This window comes from Limulus polyphemus, unplaced genomic scaffold, assembly GCF_000517525.1.
Source record: "Limulus polyphemus unplaced genomic scaffold, Limulus_polyphemus-2.1.2 Scaffold964, whole genome shotgun sequence".
NCBI lineage: Eukaryota > Metazoa > Arthropoda > Merostomata > Xiphosura > Limulidae > Limulus > Limulus polyphemus.
The window spans coordinates 164,930-183,862 of NW_013666574.1; the positions used below are offsets into that span (position 1 = coordinate 164,930).

Consider the following 18,933-nt stretch of genomic DNA (forward strand, 5'->3'; position numbering starts at 1 on the left):
GGTGAAATTGGTCTGGTACCTCCCCCCTGACTAATTTTATAATTTTCATTAACATCATAACATATTCTTAAAGCTCAACCAATTAACAAAACAATTTCGTAATTCTGGAAAAATATGAGCAGGCTGACACTTTGCTTAAAGAATTAAAACTACGAAGTAAAATGTTCTTTCTCCTATTCTTATATATATTTTACTTATTAAGCTTTCAATTTGAATTTCTCTAGTCGTAAAAATATTTTACCAGAAAGGCGTGTTTCGCTATGTTATGGATTAAACAAAATATAATTTTATGACAAGTTACAGTGTTTACAATAAGTAAGATCTGTATTTTGAACGCGATCATTCTCAAGTTGTGTATTTCAGAATGAAAGAACCAGTAATCGAAAAGTTGTACCTGTTCAAAATACAAATCTTACTTACAGTAAAAGCTGTAACTTATCATAAAATATACTTAATTAATAAGTAAACTATTAAAATACAATTTGTTGCCTTTTCACAATACTAGATATTATTTTAGTATTGTTATCTTGTAATTATAGAATCAACCAGTGATATTCGATCGAGTTACTAGATGTCACTGGCTATATTTAACTGTCAAGGCAGAATATTAAGGAAGTTAATCCCACCAGTACGATAAATTTATTTTAACTTTGTGGTTGAGGTTAAAGATTTAACCGATTGTGCTTTGGTTCAGCTGTTTTAGTTTACGACATTACATCGAGAAAGGTTTAATGTTGTTACAAGTATTAGTATTACTAATATTAACTCAGCAATGTTTCAGTTTCAGCATTACGACAAGTTCTGATTTAGTTATATGTATTGATTTATTTCAGAATTAAATTTCTGACTTTGGTCACGAATTTAATTTTTAGAATTTTAATTTAGTTTAACTTTAAAGTCATAGATAATCAAGTTTAAATTAATAGTGTGTCAAAGAATGAAATTTCAAGGGATTTGTCATGCAAAACAGAAATATTACAAAACGTCTTAATATAGAATATTAGCACAAAAACAGAGTTAGGTTCTTGCTTAAAGTTTTAGAATGTAGCAATCATTGGCTAATAAAATATTTATTGAAACATTTTGCTGGAATGTTTTAAATATGTAACTGTATAATAACAGCACACATTTCTATAAATCGATAGGGCCAAACAATTTATTTTTACACTGTTTAGTATTTACAGTAAAGTGTAACTCCAAGCCACTTTCAAGTTTCACTACTAAAAGTCACCTGTCTCTTTGTTCTCACCAGTATAGGCTATTAGTATTATAACCATTCATGTATTATATCAGTATATTCAAGAAATTTGAAACAAAATAAAAGCACTGCTGTTTTTAACAGGTTGATCATGTGACAGGTTTATAAATCTGAAGTTTAGTTTTGACTAACTGAAGAAGGAATGTAGGTCTGAGATTTCAAAGCTTATATCCCAAATAATAATATTCCTGCTTTAAACCCTTATCAGTCAAACAGGTTTCCCATATTGACAATTTCTTTTAGCCCTTCACAACTTTAAACACTTTGAGTCACCTTTAGTTTTTTATATTCAAGTAAAAATCTTTAATAAAAATGTTCAGGTCTTTAAACCCCTCTTTTTAAATGAGATATCAATCTAGTATGGTGTCCAGTAATAATACCACTTGTTATGAGTATCTTATTTTATTTAGATAAGAATATCCTTACCTGCATGTTTCTTTGAGTTGTTAAAAAGGGATGTCTTTGTAGTTTTAACATGGTTGGTTGAGCACTATTTTGACACACAAGAGGCACCAGGTTTGATTCTGGGCCAAGAAAATATTAAAAATATGGGATTACTACTGAAATACTGGTGATCCAGCCAAGATTAAGATTGAGGGGAGACCTTATTTGTGAGAATGGAAAAATGTGGTATTTATGCGAGTTACAAAAAGACATATTACTAGCAAATTCTAGTGTGTTAGCCCTTTCAGTTGGTTAGTAGAGCACATTCTTGACATATAAGATGTCATCGGTTTATCCAGTATTGTTTTACACAAAGTCAGGTAGAAGTCAGTTTCTTAATTTATTCATAACTTCATGGATTAAAAGTAAGCATTCTTGAAGACAACATTTAAGAAAATCAACTAAAAACAGAAATTCTTTTGGTTATTGAGATCAATACTCACTCAATGAAACAACCAGCCAAAACCCCAGGTCCCAAGTCAGACAAAGTTTACTGACTTAGATAATATTAGTTGGCTTCAAAGATAAATGTTTTAAACAGTCCCTTGTATCTTCTTTTTTACCGTGTTTTTTTTTACAGTTGTACAATTGAAAAGATTATCATAGAAATTCTTGTATTTTTATTCAGGTGGTTTTAAAAATCCCTGACTTTTCAAGCTATTGTCGTAATATTGATACACATACATAATCTTAACAGTGCTCAACATAAGCATTATTTATGATCGATCATGTATTCGGTACTGTTATGGCACATTTAGGTTTATTTGCTTCAGCTATTATACTTTGATGAGTGTTCCTTCAACAGAAAATATCCTTTTGCTCAAGCCCTAACGAAACACATTTCTTGTATATTTTTATTCCTGTTTCTTGAATGAAAAGAGTAAGTTACTAAATGTGAAGGTAAAACTTCTAGATGTGTTAAATTTTTTATCACAAATCTTCCGTTTTTTCAACATCTGGGGAGATTTAAATGTCCTACTTATGAATATAACATCTTCAAAACATTACTTGAATGTTTTGATCATAGTTCGTTTTGGATATTCCTTTCAGACAAATTAATACTTGTGAAGAGATTAAAATATCTGGGGATTGCTAAGCCTACTCTGGTTGTTTTGGTAGTAATCACAATGGCTGAAGACAGAGAGGTAATGAGGGAGGTGTGGGATGGACGTCTACCCGTGTGCTTCAGGTTATCTGTAGAAGAAGTTAACACAGTTCAACAACCTGATCCATTCTATGTAAGTAAAACAAATAAACTTACTGATAAATTTATAAAAAGTCTGTAAAACAATTGTTATTTTGCGACTGCTTTGTGACATTAAATCGTCTACTAAAGTAATAGATAATTGTTAGAGATGTATCATCTGTTAATAGTTTTTTTGACCATGTTTGTTTGTTTGAAATTTTAAATATATTGTTATAAAAAAATTATATATATATATAGGCTAAAAGTTGTTAAAAGGGCTTCATACAAAATATATAGAAATACTTTGTTAGCTTAAAAAGCCCTCACTCAAACATGTTACTATTACTACTATTATTATTATTACTATTATTCACCTTAGGCTCACATCAAAGTGACAGTTACATAAAAATTTGTTCAAAAAAGTTATTAAGGTTTTTATAATGCAGAAAACAATTAGAAAGTGGTATAAAGAGAACAATAGTTAGAAACAAACTTGATTTGATTAGATGGTCAGCAATTGGAATAGGTTGTCTTCGGGGGTCAAGAAGGGTCTTGGAAATGTTTATCAGTACCCACAGAAGAAGACTTTGTTGTGTAAACGGTAATGGAGGTTTGGTAGTTCATCAGCATTGCAACAAAATTGTGAAACCACAAATTGTACCCGTTATGAATATTAATATTGTTATGAGAAGGTTTTTGATGTGGTGGTGGGGGTTTGAATAAAAGCTTATGTTAAAGTTTGTACCAACACATTCTAATAATCAAGTCCAAAGTTTTAAACCTTTCTATCTAATGAGTGAATTGCTACTCTAGACTCTTAATGGGAAATATATGTCTTGAAACAGTTATAAAAGTAAATGCCATGTTTTTTTAACCAGCTTCTTTTTTTTTACATGTAAGTTTTATCCCAGTTCCCCTTCTGTATTGTGATATTATATCCCAAAAGGTCTTTAACATAATTTTAATTTTTCTTCTTAGCTATCAGGTGTAATAGCAACAATCCCTGTATTTCATAAGCATGTTCTTGTATTTCTTTCTTTTTTTTTTATATATAGTTCGAGTGGTGTGAATGTGACCAATGCTAATATAGCAGACAGCTTGTGAGAAAGAGCTTTTATTATGACAAAATTGTTTCCAAGTACAAAACTTAAAACCTATCGATATTTACCTACTTCAGTTCTGATTATAGTTATTAGATATCATTAGGTTACAAGTTTTTATAAATGTTGTAGCTCTTTTCTGTGTCTTAGACCATTTAACTACGTTAAACAAACAACAGTCACTTTACGTTACGAGCTGTAATAATACAATAGTTCAAGGCAGTGATGTACATACTGCCACAGCTTCACTACGGGGTCTGGGAATCAGAATGGCCTGTAAAGTTATGCCATTAATCCTACCATGACCAGTCAACACCTTTAAGATGTCAAGTACACACCTTCGTATCAAATTTCAAAATTTAAGTAAAAATTATAATGCCTACTCTACTTAGCAAATTTTAACTGAAAAATATTTTAGAATAACACTTATTAGTCTAATCTGTGATGAAAACTGTAAAGAATTTAGAATTTCCCTCTCTGCATAGTTATGAGGTCTTGTTTGTAAACAATGCATTTATTAATTTATTTAAGATTTTTTTCTCATCCAAAAGCATAGGTTTACATTTTCTATAAACTTTCATCCCCGAGAACATAATTATTCATGTCTCGTTTTTCGAAAAAAGGGGGGAGAGCTATATAAATTTTTTTGTGGGACTTGTGACCTGCTACGTAGGCTACTGGTTCAAGGCTAGAACTGTCAGCTGAGTTATGAAGTTTTGGGCTGGTAAATGTACAGCAAATATATAATGTGATAGAAATACAATTAGCTGTAGAAATTGTAGAATACTCTTAACAAGTAGGTACAGTAAAAGATTCGTTATCCAACATCTTCGCATCTTGAAAACTCTCGTGACCAGAAATTTCAATATTTACAAATACAAATGATCATTGTAGGAACCAGCATCCATTACATTTCCATTTGGAATGCCTCGTAATGCTCTCAAAGCCTCTTGAAAGTTCACAAATTTAGTTAATCAATGTTTCCAATGACACTGTTATGGTTTTGTTTATGTTCTATCTTGCTGGCAAGCTTTAGTCGTTAGCTGCTTGTACTGAGATTCATGTTGTACTTACTTTATCTGTAGATATTTTCTACATCCTGAAGTTATGGTTTTGACAAAATGTATTATTGTTTAAGATTGTTATTTTTTATAGATGATGTAGAAATACTGTACTTTAGAACATTAACAAGGTGTCAAAATGTTACAAGAGAAGTGTAAGTGGAATTTTTGTCTAGCACTCTCCAGGTCTGACAGATACAGGATAATAAAGCTTTTAATATATAAAGAAGATATGTAGAAAAATAATGTGAAATAATTAGCTGTAGAATACTCTTAAAATTCATGTTTAAAGATGTGTAGAAAAGATAATTTGATACAAGTATAATTAGCTGTAGAAATGTTGGAATACTCTATTTTTGTTATGTATCTAAGACAAAATTTTCAACATTATTTCCTTTTATTATTTTTTTATTGCTTTATAAATCTTTCTGGTACAAAAAAAAAAATTACTTTTTCAGCTAATGGTCCCGAGGTTGACTTATTTTCCTCTGGTAACAGATAAAGTACAGCGGCACTTCTCACGACACATTAGTGAACCAGACCAGGGAGCAGAAATGTGGCTGGACTATGATGGTCAACCTATAAAATGGTCAGTTTAAAAAATAATTACCATTTTGTGGTGTTTTAAATGTGGAAGATAATAATTAGAAACAATGGAAGTGTGAGTTTATGGAAGGTATGAGCATGTACAACAGGTATCTGAACATTAAGCTACTTAATAATCACTGTGTTTCAGGCAAGAAAATATAGTTTTAATAGTTTAGAATACTTAAACTTGTGGTATTTTGTTATCGCAAGAATAATGAAAATTCTACATGCATTGCATGGTTGGGTTAAAGTTTGTTTTTGTTTCATTGAGCAAACCTTTTCTGTTCCCTTGTGTTATATGTATCACGTTCAAAGCAATTTATTGAGATTACTTAGTGGAACATAGTAGTTTTAAGAACCCTTGAGTGGGCCCGGGCATGGCCAGGTGGTTAGGGATCTCGACTCGCAATCTGACGGTCGCGGGTTCGAATCCCCCCATCCCACCAAAACATGCTCGCCCTTTCAGCCGTGGGGGCATTATAATGTGACGGTCAATCCCAATATTTATTGGTAAAAGAGTAGCCCAAGGTGATGACTAGCTGCCTTCCCTCTAGTCTTACACTGCTAAATTAGGGACGGCTAGTGCAGATAGCCCTCGTGTAGCTTTGCACGAAATTCAAAACAAACAAACAAACCCTCGAGTGAAAATTACAAAATAAAGAAATGTCAACTACACTATAAGTGCCATATCCAGTGCCAGTGAGATCTTTTACCCATTACCAGGGCTTATCGGGACAACTGGGATACAACAAACATTAATTTTCACAAACAAAAATTATTATGGTGTGAACTTGGTTAAGCAAGTGAATTGAAATTATTACCCAGTTTTATTTAAATGATTTAGGAATTGGATTACATGTTTCACCTCTAGCATTGAATTAGTTCTCTCCAGTACAGATTATTGTGTATCAACTTTTGAGTTGCTTTTTTTCATGTATTTCATTGACCTTAAGCTTTATTAAGGAGGCTTTGTTTGTTGCCATTTTTCTCTCACTGCTTTTGAGATTATTTTAAAATTTTTATCTTAAGTCTATAGAATATTTTTAAATTTGTTATATGAATACTAAAATGGACTTAGAAACTAAGCTTGTTTTCTCTAAAATAAAACATTGTTTCTTATTCAACAAATCATAATATTTTCTTGGATAAAAATATTGTGACGAACATTGAACATAACAGTTTTACATTATGTAAAATTAAATACAGAATTTTTTACTCATTAGCCTTAGAAATGATCATCCATAAAAACTATTTACTGTTTTTCATTCTCTCTGAATTTTATAACTATGGTGAAATCATGAAGTTTGAAAGTTTAAAAAAGTAATTTTTATATTCGTATTCTTAGCCCTTTGACTGCAGCTGCCTTAAATGCATGCAGAATTTTTAGGAGCCGTACACTCTGTACAGCTAATCCACATTCAACTGCTGGAGGCAGACTGCACAATATATAGCGAATCAGCCGTCATTGGTTTAATGTTATTGTAGGGCATGCACAATCAGAACGTCTAATAATAAGAAATAATCATTATTTCCCCACCGAATTAAAAAAATGCCCTTATAAAATAACAAACACCAACAATATAAATAAACAAAAACCTAAAATTTCCAAAGAAATACTAAATTATATATTTATATATATATATATTTTTATTTTCTGTTCAAACAGTTTATGTTTTCAGTTTAAATGTTTTGTTTTAACTGTTTTTTTTATAATTTTTTTCAACAGGCATTATCCAGTTGGGTTATTGTTTGACTTGTACGGGTTAGGATCACAGTTGCCGTGGAACCTTACAGTTCATTTTAAGGTAAGGTTAAATACAAGTTAAAGTTGGTATAATTAACCAATTGTTGTGACTATGAATAGAGTTTGTGTGACTAACTAATTCACAGAATTTTAAATGTACTGATCAATAACCTATTGTTATGTAATTACTTCTATAGCCATCCCAAGGAGCGTCTGTACCCCAAAACAAACCCCCATTTAAGACACATGCCCATTATATCTCAGCATGTGTGCCATATTTGGTCCCGCTGTCTCGTGAGTGAGGATATACGAACACAGTTTTAACACGTTGACTGCTTATTCGCTGTATAGGGTACAGTCTGACTCTGGTTGTCGGATGGGAGTGTACCGTATACGGTGTACAGCATGCAAAAATTCTGTGCACGTTTATAGCAGCTGCAGTCAGTGGGTTAAACTTGATACCTTTGGGATCCTAAATAAGCTAGAAACATAGAATCTAATGAAAGATATTGGTTTAGTGAGACTGAAAACCAACTCCTAGACCCTATCACTCCTTGGTTACCTTCCAAGTGAGTTTTAGCTCCACTACAGAGGGGGGCTACTCTATATAGATAATTCCACCTGCCAAGTTTAGTCCTTTTAACTGAAGAACTGTGGGAGGAGTTTGCAGACAGACAAACACAAAACGAGAATTAAAATAGGATGCATCAGGATTTCTTGGACATTTTGTAGAAAATATGAAACTTTAGGCGGTACATCTTATGTGACACAAGTTTCAGTTTGATCAAAATTAATCATTGAATACAAGTTATTTTCATACTTAAATATTTTTTTTTAAACTATTCAATTTAGAAAATTTACAATCTAAGTTGTCTTTGATTTCTTGAGATTGGAGACGTGGCGACGTTCAAGTTCAAATAAATTTAAATAGATCTTACTTCTGAATAATTAATTTTCTTTAGATACAATGAGAGTCTTGCTCTAAGTACTGATGTACAAGCTAAACATATAACTTGTAGTCAAGAAACTACAAGTAAGTAAATTCAATTGTAGAATTTGTTATTAAGTAATTTTTCTAAAAGCTTTTGTAGCTGTTAGTGATACTTTACATGCTTTGCCCCCAAAATAAACAAAACTAAAGTTAACTTCAGTAAATGTTTTAGCAAATTAATAAATGTAATAAGCAAAATGTTAACAAAACATCTTAGCCCTTATTTAATTTGTGTGAACCTCTACAGGAAGTGGTTGATATGAACACTTATAATTACTAGTCCTTGATGGTTATTATAGAAGTTTAATGTATTGTTTTTATGAACACATGAAAATATAAAATTGAATAATGTAGTTGAACTAGAATTTATTAGTGTAACGTAGACTCAGTTTTGTTTTTTTATCAGTGATTCTTTTCTTCAGAACTTTCCAGAAGAAGAACTTGTACACTGCCCCAGTCGAGCTGCCATTGAATCTCACTTTATGGCAACCATTAAAGAAGCTGATTTCCTAAAACACAGAGGAATGGTCATAAGTGCCATGCAGAAAAAAGATCACAACCAGCTGTGGTTAGGTCTACAAAATGGTGAGTTGTTTTTAGTAATTCGATTGTTTAGGTCGTGACCCATCTTCGTTAGAATGTTGAGCCTATTCTTCATAGTACTTTTTGGTAAATAATTATTAACATTTTTTTTCAATAACTCCAAATGTTGGTTAAGCTCCAGAATAGTGGATAGTTAAAGTTCCATCACCTAGATCACATAAAACATTGGTCAGACTTTTAAAATAGTGAACTGTTATTCATGGTTTCATTGTTCGGATCACAATAACTGGTGATTAACTGTTCAGAAAGGCCAGTCATTGCTAAAAGTTCCATATGTCAGAACACATACCAATTTGTAACCATCAAAATCATTAAATGCTATTAAAAAATTTTCCTTCAATTAAATTGCAACAAAAATTCTTAGTTTCCGAATATAAAAAATTCCAACTGAAATATCATTTACATCTGTGTAGTAACCTTTCCTCGGGAGTTGTCTTAATTTTGTTCCTTGTTAGGCTATGGTGTACTAAAATACTAGCATTCTTGGTAATTTTTTTTTCTCTGAACAAAAGAGCTCATTGTTTAGTCATTAAACTTGGAGCTGTGGCTTTTAAATTTTAAGTTTTTCTATGTTAAAAATAAAGCTTTAAGCCTAACAGATAGTTCAACAGTTCTTCTGTACACACATGCTGTGATCAGTGGTTCTAAATTAAGTAACATGCAAAATGAATATGGAGGACATTAAGTTAATTTTCATGATGCCTTTGATATATCAAAGTATATGTTCTTTAGTCTTCCAGTGAGATGAATTATCAAAAAAAATGTAAAAAATTAATAGAATTAAAAAAAAGTTAAATGTGCATAATGAAATTATGATCCAAATTTTAATATCTGACCTTTTCTTTGAGGATAAAAAATAGAAAATTTATTGTAAATATGTTCTACAGACAGGGTTCACACAGGTCTTTGAAATCCCGGATGTTGTGGAGAACTTAATGTAAAAATTTCAGAAGTGGATTTCTAAAAAATTTGATGTTTTTAAGCCACGGACTTGGCGAAGTCCTGAAATTTCAGTTTTTAGTAATAAATTATTCATGAAGTAATTAGCTTGGTTAAAAGAAATTAAACATAAAAACAAGCAAAAACACTTTGGATACTGTAATCAAGTTGATTAATATTTCATATTGGCTATTGTGAATTTCATGCCTTGTGAGACCAAAGAAAGTGTGTATTAGTCCTTTATGGCAGGATTCGAAAGTTCTAGAAATTTGAGTATTGGTTTTGGAATTTTCTTTTGTAAAGTCTCTATGAACTTTATATAGAATATTCTGGAGTTAAAAAGTTCTCAGAAATTACAGAATACTTTTTTCTAATAACTATGTAGACAAGTTTGATCAGTTCTGGGCGATCAACAGAAAGTTAATGGAGCACACTAATGATGAACTATTCAAGTATATTCCTTACAGACTTTATCAGGTAGGCCATATTTTTTTAAGCCTTAAAACTACTGTTTTTACACATTTGATAAAGTCCAAGGTATATATTTTATGCGTAATGAATTGTATCATCAGTGATACAGCACTATATGTTTTATTTTGTTAGGAGTTTTACCAAGTAGGCAATATCTTTATCCCTCTGTGGACTTACAATTTTTGTCTGTGAAAATAGAAGAAAACATAAATGTGCGTACTTATAAAGTTTCTTTTTTCTGAAATGAACCCTCCAGTATATTATGTTCAAGTTCCTGATGGCATAATAGACAATGTTTTCTACACTCAAATAAATATTTTACACTAGAAAGAGAAAGAGATGGGAAAAATTGAACCTACCTTGGAAAGAAAATACATGTTTAGTTTTTTGGAGTATCTTCTTGAAGGTCTGACCAAGAAAACTAAAAAACTTAATAAGGAAATGAAGGACAAGCCATTATAAACTTTTATTTGTATGTATACTTTCCTTAGTCAGCACTTAAATGAAAAGTTTGTAAACATTTTTTAAACCATAAATCCTTATTGAACTTAGCCCGACATGCCGTATATCCAGCGATTAGTACGACCCCTTTCTGAGAAAGGCGAAAACACCACATTACTTGACCTTCTCCATGTGTCTCTGCCCAAGTTTAGTAAAGAAGGTACGATAACTTTTTTTGTGTGTAAAATTATATTTAGTTTTGAGAATTTCTTGAGTTTTAATAGAGTATTGACCAACTCCCTGACAATTGTACATGGAAATGAGATGCTGTTGCCATCTGTTAGAGCATTGGACCTATTGTTCTTATGCAAGAGATCTGTTCAAATTACTTTAAAATTATCTTAGTTTTTCAAGAGATGATGAATCAATGATAGGGCATTAAGAAAATGACCAGTTTTATGTGTTTTATAAGTTATATTCCATTCTTTCTTTAATGTTAGTTTCTTTAACAGTATTGGATAAACCATTTATAATGTATAATTTATTCATTTTTATTGTCTTGCATTCATAGTTTAGTATACAGATCTAGGACTAACCAATATCTCCTACATTGATAGGTTAGTATACAGATCTAGGACTAACCGATATCTCCTACATTGATAGTTTAGTATACAGATCTAGGACTAACCGATATCTCCTACATTGATAGTTTAGTATACAGATCTAGGACTAACCGATATCTCCTACATTGATAGTTTAGTATACAGATCTAGGACTAACCGATATCTCCTACATTGATAGTTTAGTATACAGATCTAGGACTAACTGAAATCTCCTAAACTGATCGAAACATTGATAAAAGCAATTATGTAGCCAACTGATGAATTGATGCATTGCAAGTTTTTGTTTTATAATACTGCATATTCCTAGTTAGGCTAGTGTAATAAATTAATTGTATTATTTACTTGATTTGATCAGAAGTTTATGATAATTATTCCATTGTTGTTATAAACATAACCACACCGATAATAATAATAAAACTATAGTAGAAGCTACAAAAAAAAAGTGAAATGATATAAGAACATAGGTGATTAAACTTGTATTTTTTTATAATTATTGATGACCTACCTGGATCAATAGTTCATTCACAAAATTTGGACAGTCTTACTTGTTTTTATACTGTCCATATTCTAAAAATGGATGAAATAAGAAAAAAAAACAGTTTAGCATCCTATCAAAGGAACTGTGTGGTGATGATTATTTGAAACTTCAAAAACTGCAAGATCTTGACAAAATTAATTGTGAAAAAGAAATATGATTAAAAACAAATACGTAGACACAATTCAACATTTCCTTAATGCTTCTCGAAGGAACCTCGTGTTAGTACTTGTTTTTCTCAGTACAGTCTAAGTAGTTATAAGGTGTGAATACAGCACATTATATTATCTTTGAGCTGTTTCATCAAGAAGCTGTTTTTTTGCATTTTCTAAATGTCTGTTTATGTAGGGCTAAAAGATTTTTTTCTATTTCAAGTTGTTTTGTCTAATTCTGATTGGATTATATATTAGCTTATATCCTTAAGTGAAACTTTATTTTTTTTATACAGATATTTTGGATAATGTACAGATCGTTGCCCATGGCATAAAGCCTCCGATGGACACGCCTCTTCAGTGGATGAGTGAACATTTGAGTTACCCAGACAATTTTCTACATCTCTGTATTCACCAAACATGAAAATGTTGAAAAGTTATTAGTATTATTGCAAAAAAAAAATATTCTCAAGTTTCTGTTTACTCTTCGAGGTAAAGAGTACAGAATACTGATGAGTGCTTGCAAACCCAAGTGTGTTGAACCATCACACACGTATATGTTAATTTAAACCTTATAACATTAAGTCTGGATGTTGTGATCGTATAGGTTAAAAATTATAACATAGAACACATATAAAGATGTATCTGGTGTAGAGTGGAGATGAGGATAAAGAAAATATGTCTCATGTAGAAAAATTATCTGAATATCCTACTTAATTAACCTGTAATTAGTGTAATTGTACTTGCAAAAAGTTTAGACAAAATCCTGGAAATGAAATTTTTTGATAAATTAAATCAAGCAAAATTTTCCTTTTTCACTTTCACCATTTTTAACGTGACATAAATTTTTCTGACTTTCTAGGCAAGTTTCAAATTTGTATTCGTTTTGTCTTTAGGTTCAGGTTCTAAAGTATTATTAGTAAAATTAAAATTTTTCATGTTAATTAACCAATAGCCAGAGACTTAAAATGACACTTTACAAAATTCATAGAAATCATAGATAGTGACAGTGGTGCCAAATAAATTTGATCCAGTTAGAAAACGTGGTCTCTTTCAGTACGTAGTTTAAGATATGCTAAAAAAACAAAGCTATACTGCTTGATTTTTGTCAAAACAATGTGTTGTCTTATCATACATTATATAAATAAACAAACAGAAACTGATTTTTTTTTTTTAAATAAGTGAAAGAGCCAAATGATCGCTTCTGCAATCTGTGATGCATAATAGAACCACACCCGAGAAATAGCTTCGTTTCTAAAGTCCGAGTCGATATATAGTTCCTATTACTAGTGGAAATTTAGTGATATACAAGTTTCACTTTTTGTATTTCCTGTGAAAAAAAAACAGTCATCAGTTATAAAACTAGAATCAAATTTTAGTTGGCAATTCAAGTAAAAATATTACTGTATTTGTTTATACAAATTTTCCAGGTTTTCCTTTCTGTTGACCAGTTTCTTTACTGGGATATCTGATGTTTGGAAATTTAGATGTGCTCTTAATTAAACTGAACATATCCTCAGCTGCATATTTCCAAAACCACCCAAGGAAGCTTGAGAACAAATTAATTACCTGTACTCTGACAAAACAGTTTTCAGAAGACATTATAATTCTTTCTATAGCTTTAGTCTTTTTTGCTACGATAGTACGGCCTAAACATAATTTTTTTCAACCTAAATATATGTTTGCTTGTTTGTTTTGCAGTTAAACACGAAGCTACACAATGGGCTATCTGTGATTTTCCCATCACTAGTATCGAAACACAGTTTTCAGCATTAAGTCTGCAGACATACTGCTGAGTCACTGGGGGGCATATGTTTTGTGGTATTTAACAATTACTCAACACAAAACTATCATAAAATATTTACAAGTGCTTTTCCAACTTTAATATTTGTAGAATTTTTTCATCCTTAAATTATAAGTCAGAACGTTATTGCTTAGATTATATAAAAATCAGTGTATAAATAAATGTCTTTTAGGTGACTTTGGTAAACTGTTGCCTGACAAATAAAAAACTAATCATTTGGTGTTTTAAAATTATGCTCGATTTTTTTTTTTTAGACAGCCATACATTTATCCTTTATTTACACACATTGGATTTGATCAATAATTGTTATTTGATCTGCAAGATGTATGTTTTATAAATAAACAATGACGAGTACAAATATGTTGCTGGGAGATTACAAGATTTGCTTAAATTCATGTGTTCAAAAATATTGATTTTTCTTTTGTTCGCTACTACAAAACTTTAAGGAAAGGATTTTTTTTAGTATCAGTACTGGAGTGAATAAATCAGTTTGGCAATTCTTAGCTGTTAAGGCACATTTTTGAAAGTTGATCCGATTTTGCATATATATATGTACACACACAAACATCGGTGAGATGATACTGTTAATTAACACTAAAAAATAAAAAAACTCTTTTTGACGCTTTTATTTTTTTCCCAGATTTTATTTTATAAAAATAAACACCTACATAATTTTACCCATAAAAAGTAATTTTATTATTTCATAAATATCGTTAGTAAAGATTTTGTTAAAATGATAATACAGTAGAAACTCTTCTAAAAAAAAAAACCAAATGATATGCAAGTTAATTATTATTTATACATTTTTAATTACCAAAACCAATTTAGTAAGTATGGGTATGCAATACTAGATATGAATAAATGTGGGTGTCATTATACCATTTAATGAAGGAACTAACAGAAGACAACTGAGTATAAGATAGACAAGAAACGAGTTTCTCTAAGAAGATTATACATAACACACCTGGCAAGTTGGCTGGGAGATCTATGATAGAAAGTGGGGGTTAATTCCAGCTATGTAGGAGAATAGCTGGAAGTCTGAACTGTTGATATTAACAATAAAGACTGGTCGCAATGTCTGTTACATACCACTTTAACTTGAGCTCAGAACTGACCACCACTTTGTACGAGATCATAATGATTCTGCAATATACCATTCAACTTAAGTTCAGACTGTATTTTGAGGAGAGATCAAACAGCCCCCCCCCCACACTGAATTATCGTAGACTATTTTCACAAATTCTACCAAATCTGAATCACATATTTTATTAATGAACAACGTACTAGTCTGAATTTATCTTATCTTCAGTAATTCTTCAAAGTCTAATTTTACATAAATACAGTGCCAGTTTGTGGAAACATCTCATTTCAAAATATCGAACCAGACAAGTTAATTTCTTATTGCTAACTTGCATATTTAAAAATCACTATTAAATTATTACTTCTATGTTAATAGAAAAATTAGGTACCAAAAGTGAAATTCTTGATGAAGTTCAAATGTTAAATAATGGAAGTAATCAGTTAACATTTTATACTTCATCACACAAGTCTCCAAAACCTACTCATTATTTGCAATTTCACATTTTTCCAAAAGCCAGATAACTTTTGTTTTTGAAATGTACAACAATGTTGGTGAACACTTAATTTTGTTTCTTTTGAACAAAGCTATGGTTAACTTTCCAGAAAAAAATTATGTTTGGCATTGATTGGTATTACATCAAAATATCATTAATAGACAACTGTAAGTTAAAGTATTCAGAAGACTTCTATATTTGTGCTTCCACGTTTTGCCGATCCTTCATGTCTCGTATAACTACTGAATTCTGTGTGTTTATATACACACACACACACAGTACGTGTAGGCCTACGGTTGGTTTTACAAAGTAGGGTGAGGAATGAAGCCTCCGACTACTAAATCGGTATTTATGGAGACTGATCTGGAAGTCTTGCCCATTGAGCAATATAGATCAGTGGTTCACAACTTTGTCAGCTCAGGACCTATCTGTAAATACTAACTATCATCTGCCTTACTAAATAAAAATATAAACTATTATCTATTCTCAAACTCTGTTCACGACCCCTTCATATATCCCGATGTGGGGTCGCAACCCATGGATTGAGAAACTGCTTCACAGTAAACATAACAATTTGGTTTCAAACAGGAGTACTCTCATGTTATTGACCTTTTATGTATCTGTTACGATTCTTCGGTCTTGGGAAAATAACAAATCTCTTCCAAATTTTAGACTCGACTGGCAGTGTAAAGCTGGCTTATAGAATAAAATCAGTACCACAAACAAATCAAAAGTTTATTTTTTTGTTGTTTTATCTTTTGGTTTAAAAAAAATTATTTAACATCTTTCAATGAATAAATTAAATGATTCAATATCATACACTTTCACCAACCAATCTTGTTAGTATTAAGCTCAAAAAAAAACCTCAACAGTATTTTGGTTATATGTGCTTTAATCAAAACCTCAATCATTTTGATAAATATTTGCTCAATTAAACTTGGTGATTAGTAACTTAAAAAAAAAAAAACTGGATGTATTTTAATCTTTCTTCCACATAACTTGTCAAGTTAGAGAAGATTTTCACGATAATATTTTTTTAAATAATTGTTCGTTAACACAGATTATGGATTGTTTTAAATTTGTAATATGTACATATTGTTGTTGTAAACCATTTGGACAGTAAAAATTAACAAATAATTTTAGGGGTATTAATTGAGGGTGTGAGGTTTTTCTTTTCTAGAATATTTACCCTCGATTGATAATGCAGTTAATTCTGTCACAGTGAAATCCAGACTTGTTTTTACAGTAAAACTTCTCCAGTCCTTATCTTTACAGACTGTTGTGGGTTATCTGGTGTTTAGTTAGTAAACATTCTTAGGGAATATTAATGTATATAACAAATGCCAGTTTACTTCGGTAAAAAGATATTACGGAGGTCCATTATGTTGAAGTTCTAGATAAGATACATCATTAAAACAAAAGTTAAAATATTTCATGTTAACAGAACTACACGTTGATTTTTAAATCTTTATTACAAAACTTAGTAATGTCCACATACCCACCTAATGAATGTTTTAAACACCAAAACTTTGGCTTCATCGTATAATGCCTGAAATACAAAACAACTAGTCGCAAGTAAACAAACAGTCACTGTTCTTCTAGAGCATGAACGATCTTCAGTAATGCTAGTGTAGCATCTGAATTTCCAAACTCTGCCAGGATGACTTGGGCTCGTTTAGTGTAGGTACTTAGAAGTTTCTTAGCTTTTTCTACGGCACCACTTTCAATAACAGTCGTATGGAGCTAAAGAAAACAAAATGTTCTATGAAATTATTGTTTACTAATGCTACAGCCTATACATATAAAAAATATATAATTATTACATTTTCTGGATATATATATATATATAAAAGTCTAATACATTTGTAGCTAGTAATGATACACTAAGAAATACAGATTACGATGGCTTACAGTTGTATTATATAAGAAAACTAAACAATAACCAAAAAGTTAAAGATCCTGAAAGAGGGCAGCTTTCAGTATTAATATGATATTTAATAATTATTAATTCTTTATTTGTTTTAAAGGAAAGAGGTTAGTCGAAAGCTGATGTCAACTATTCACTGCCTCTTAAAAGCCCACAATGTATTATTAGCTTTCTTTTTCTAGTCAGGAATTACATTTTAGAATGATTGAAGTCATTCTGTTCATCATCCTAATGCGTATATATATATATATACTGAAATAAAGTTTATGTCATCAAAAACTTTACAGTTAGTATCAGTGAAAAGTAAGAGTGTCGGGAGATGTTCGAATACCTTCTTGAAGTCTAAGGAAGTTACGGAGGCTCCACAGCTTCGGATGTAGTCGAGCAGCTTTGGTTCATTCTCCAAACACAGTAATACGGGGACGGAAGTTAAGTCAAACATGGTGCCTGGAGGATGTCGGTAAGTGTCTGTAAAAGGCTGAAGATCTGCATGTGTCTGAAATAAAAAGATAAATCACTTTTAAGGTTTGTTTGAATTCATAAACTATATGTCCCTTTTCAAGGTCAAGTCTTAACACGATCAATAAGAATTATTATTTTTTAAATGAATTATAAGAACCACACAGTTTCAGTAAAACAAACTCAAGAACAGAAATACCATTGCACATTTAATTATTTACAACTGTATTTATTCATGATGTGCCAATACATATTGTTACTGGCTGATATTTAAAAATTATCAGCCAATACTCTGTGGATAACTCTTCATCACAACAAACACCACACCACAGCCTAAACCAGTGGTTTCCAACCTTTTTCTGATTGAGAATGAACTAGTTATGATCCCAAAATTTCAAGGACTACCTCATACAGTAATAAATTTTCTTTTTTAAAAAAGCTGTAATTCAACATACTCCAGTTGCTATACTTAAAAGTTAAAACAGATTTTTTTGTTTCAACCATCTCCCTGTGGACCGGTGGTTGGGAACCCCTGCTTTAACTCACTGCTCACCACCACACTACTAAACACACAAGCTAGACTGACTAATACTTCACTTCACTATTATAAGCAGACTACTGACAGACTAATGGTCTACTGCCTTTACCTATACGATAGACCTACTTCAGAAAACACCTAGAAAATTTTCCTAGTACACGATACTTTTAGAAATTTCCACACAATATATACAACGCAATAAAAATGTCTAAAAATCTTTTTCTCTTAGTACTGTATTGTGTTCAGAAACTTCTAGAACAGTGGTTCTCAAACGTTTTAGGCTCGCATACCACTTTTTTTTTTAAATTACAAACCCAGGCCTAATTTGAAAAAAAATAAATTATAAAAAACCTAGTAACAAAAATTTATATACACAATATATACAACGCAATAAAAATGTCTAAAAATCTTTTTCTCTTAGTACTGTATTGTGTTCAGAAACTTCTAGAACAGTGGTTCTCAAACGTTTTAGGCTCGCATACCACTTTTTTTTTT

The 18,933-nt window shown here is 31.0% G+C and overlaps 2 protein-coding genes across 5 annotated transcripts in view; one reads left to right on the forward strand and one right to left on the reverse strand.

Annotated features, from left to right (window-relative positions):
- Nucleotides 1-592: 592 nt before the first annotated feature.
- Nucleotides 593-13,659, forward strand: LOC106461460 (autophagy protein 5-like). Of its 4 annotated transcripts, none has more exons than XM_013921284.2 (8): nucleotides 593-726; nucleotides 2,753-2,940; nucleotides 5,508-5,638; nucleotides 7,364-7,442; nucleotides 8,795-8,957; nucleotides 10,300-10,391; nucleotides 10,938-11,046; nucleotides 12,433-13,659. In XM_013921284.2, exons 2-8 carry the CDS (start codon nucleotides 2,830-2,832, stop codon nucleotides 12,558-12,560), a joined length of 813 nt encoding a protein of 270 aa, XP_013776738.1. In that variant the 5' UTR covers nucleotides 593-726; nucleotides 2,753-2,829; the 3' UTR covers nucleotides 12,561-13,659. The 4 variants fall into 4 exon arrangements, with proteins under 4 accessions (XP_013776738.1, XP_022244138.1, XP_013776737.1 ...); XM_022388430.1 differs by having other exon boundaries at nucleotides 2,822-2,940; XM_013921283.2 differs by having other exon boundaries at nucleotides 602-628.
- A 3,269-nt stretch (nucleotides 13,660-16,928) lies between these two features.
- The window catches only part of LOC106461455 (decaprenyl-diphosphate synthase subunit 2-like), a 7,455-nt gene continuing 5,450 nt past the window's right edge, over nucleotides 16,929-18,933 (reverse strand). The window contains exons 4-5 of the mRNA XM_013921277.2: nucleotides 17,773-17,937; nucleotides 16,929-17,257 (exon numbers count right to left, since the gene is read on the reverse strand). Of these exons, the coding sequence (XP_013776731.1) occupies nucleotides 17,102-17,257; nucleotides 17,773-17,937 (321 nt within the window). The 3' untranslated portion in view covers nucleotides 16,929-17,101. The remainder of the gene's footprint in view (nucleotides 17,258-17,772; nucleotides 17,938-18,933) is intronic.

Bases quoted from the DNA above. Each gene is read 5' to 3' on its own strand.
- LOC106461460 (XM_013921284.2), top strand. From the start codon at position 2,830: ATGGCTGAAGACAGAGAGGTAATGAGGGAGGTGTGGGATGGACGTCTA. The intron at 2,941-5,507 runs GTAAGTAAAACA...TTACTTTTTCAG, and splicing joins AACAACCTGATCCATTCTAT to CTAATGGTCCCGAGGTTGAC. The intron at 7,443-8,794 runs GTAAGGTTAAAT...TCTTTTCTTCAG, and splicing joins ACCTTACAGTTCATTTTAAG to AACTTTCCAGAAGAAGAACT.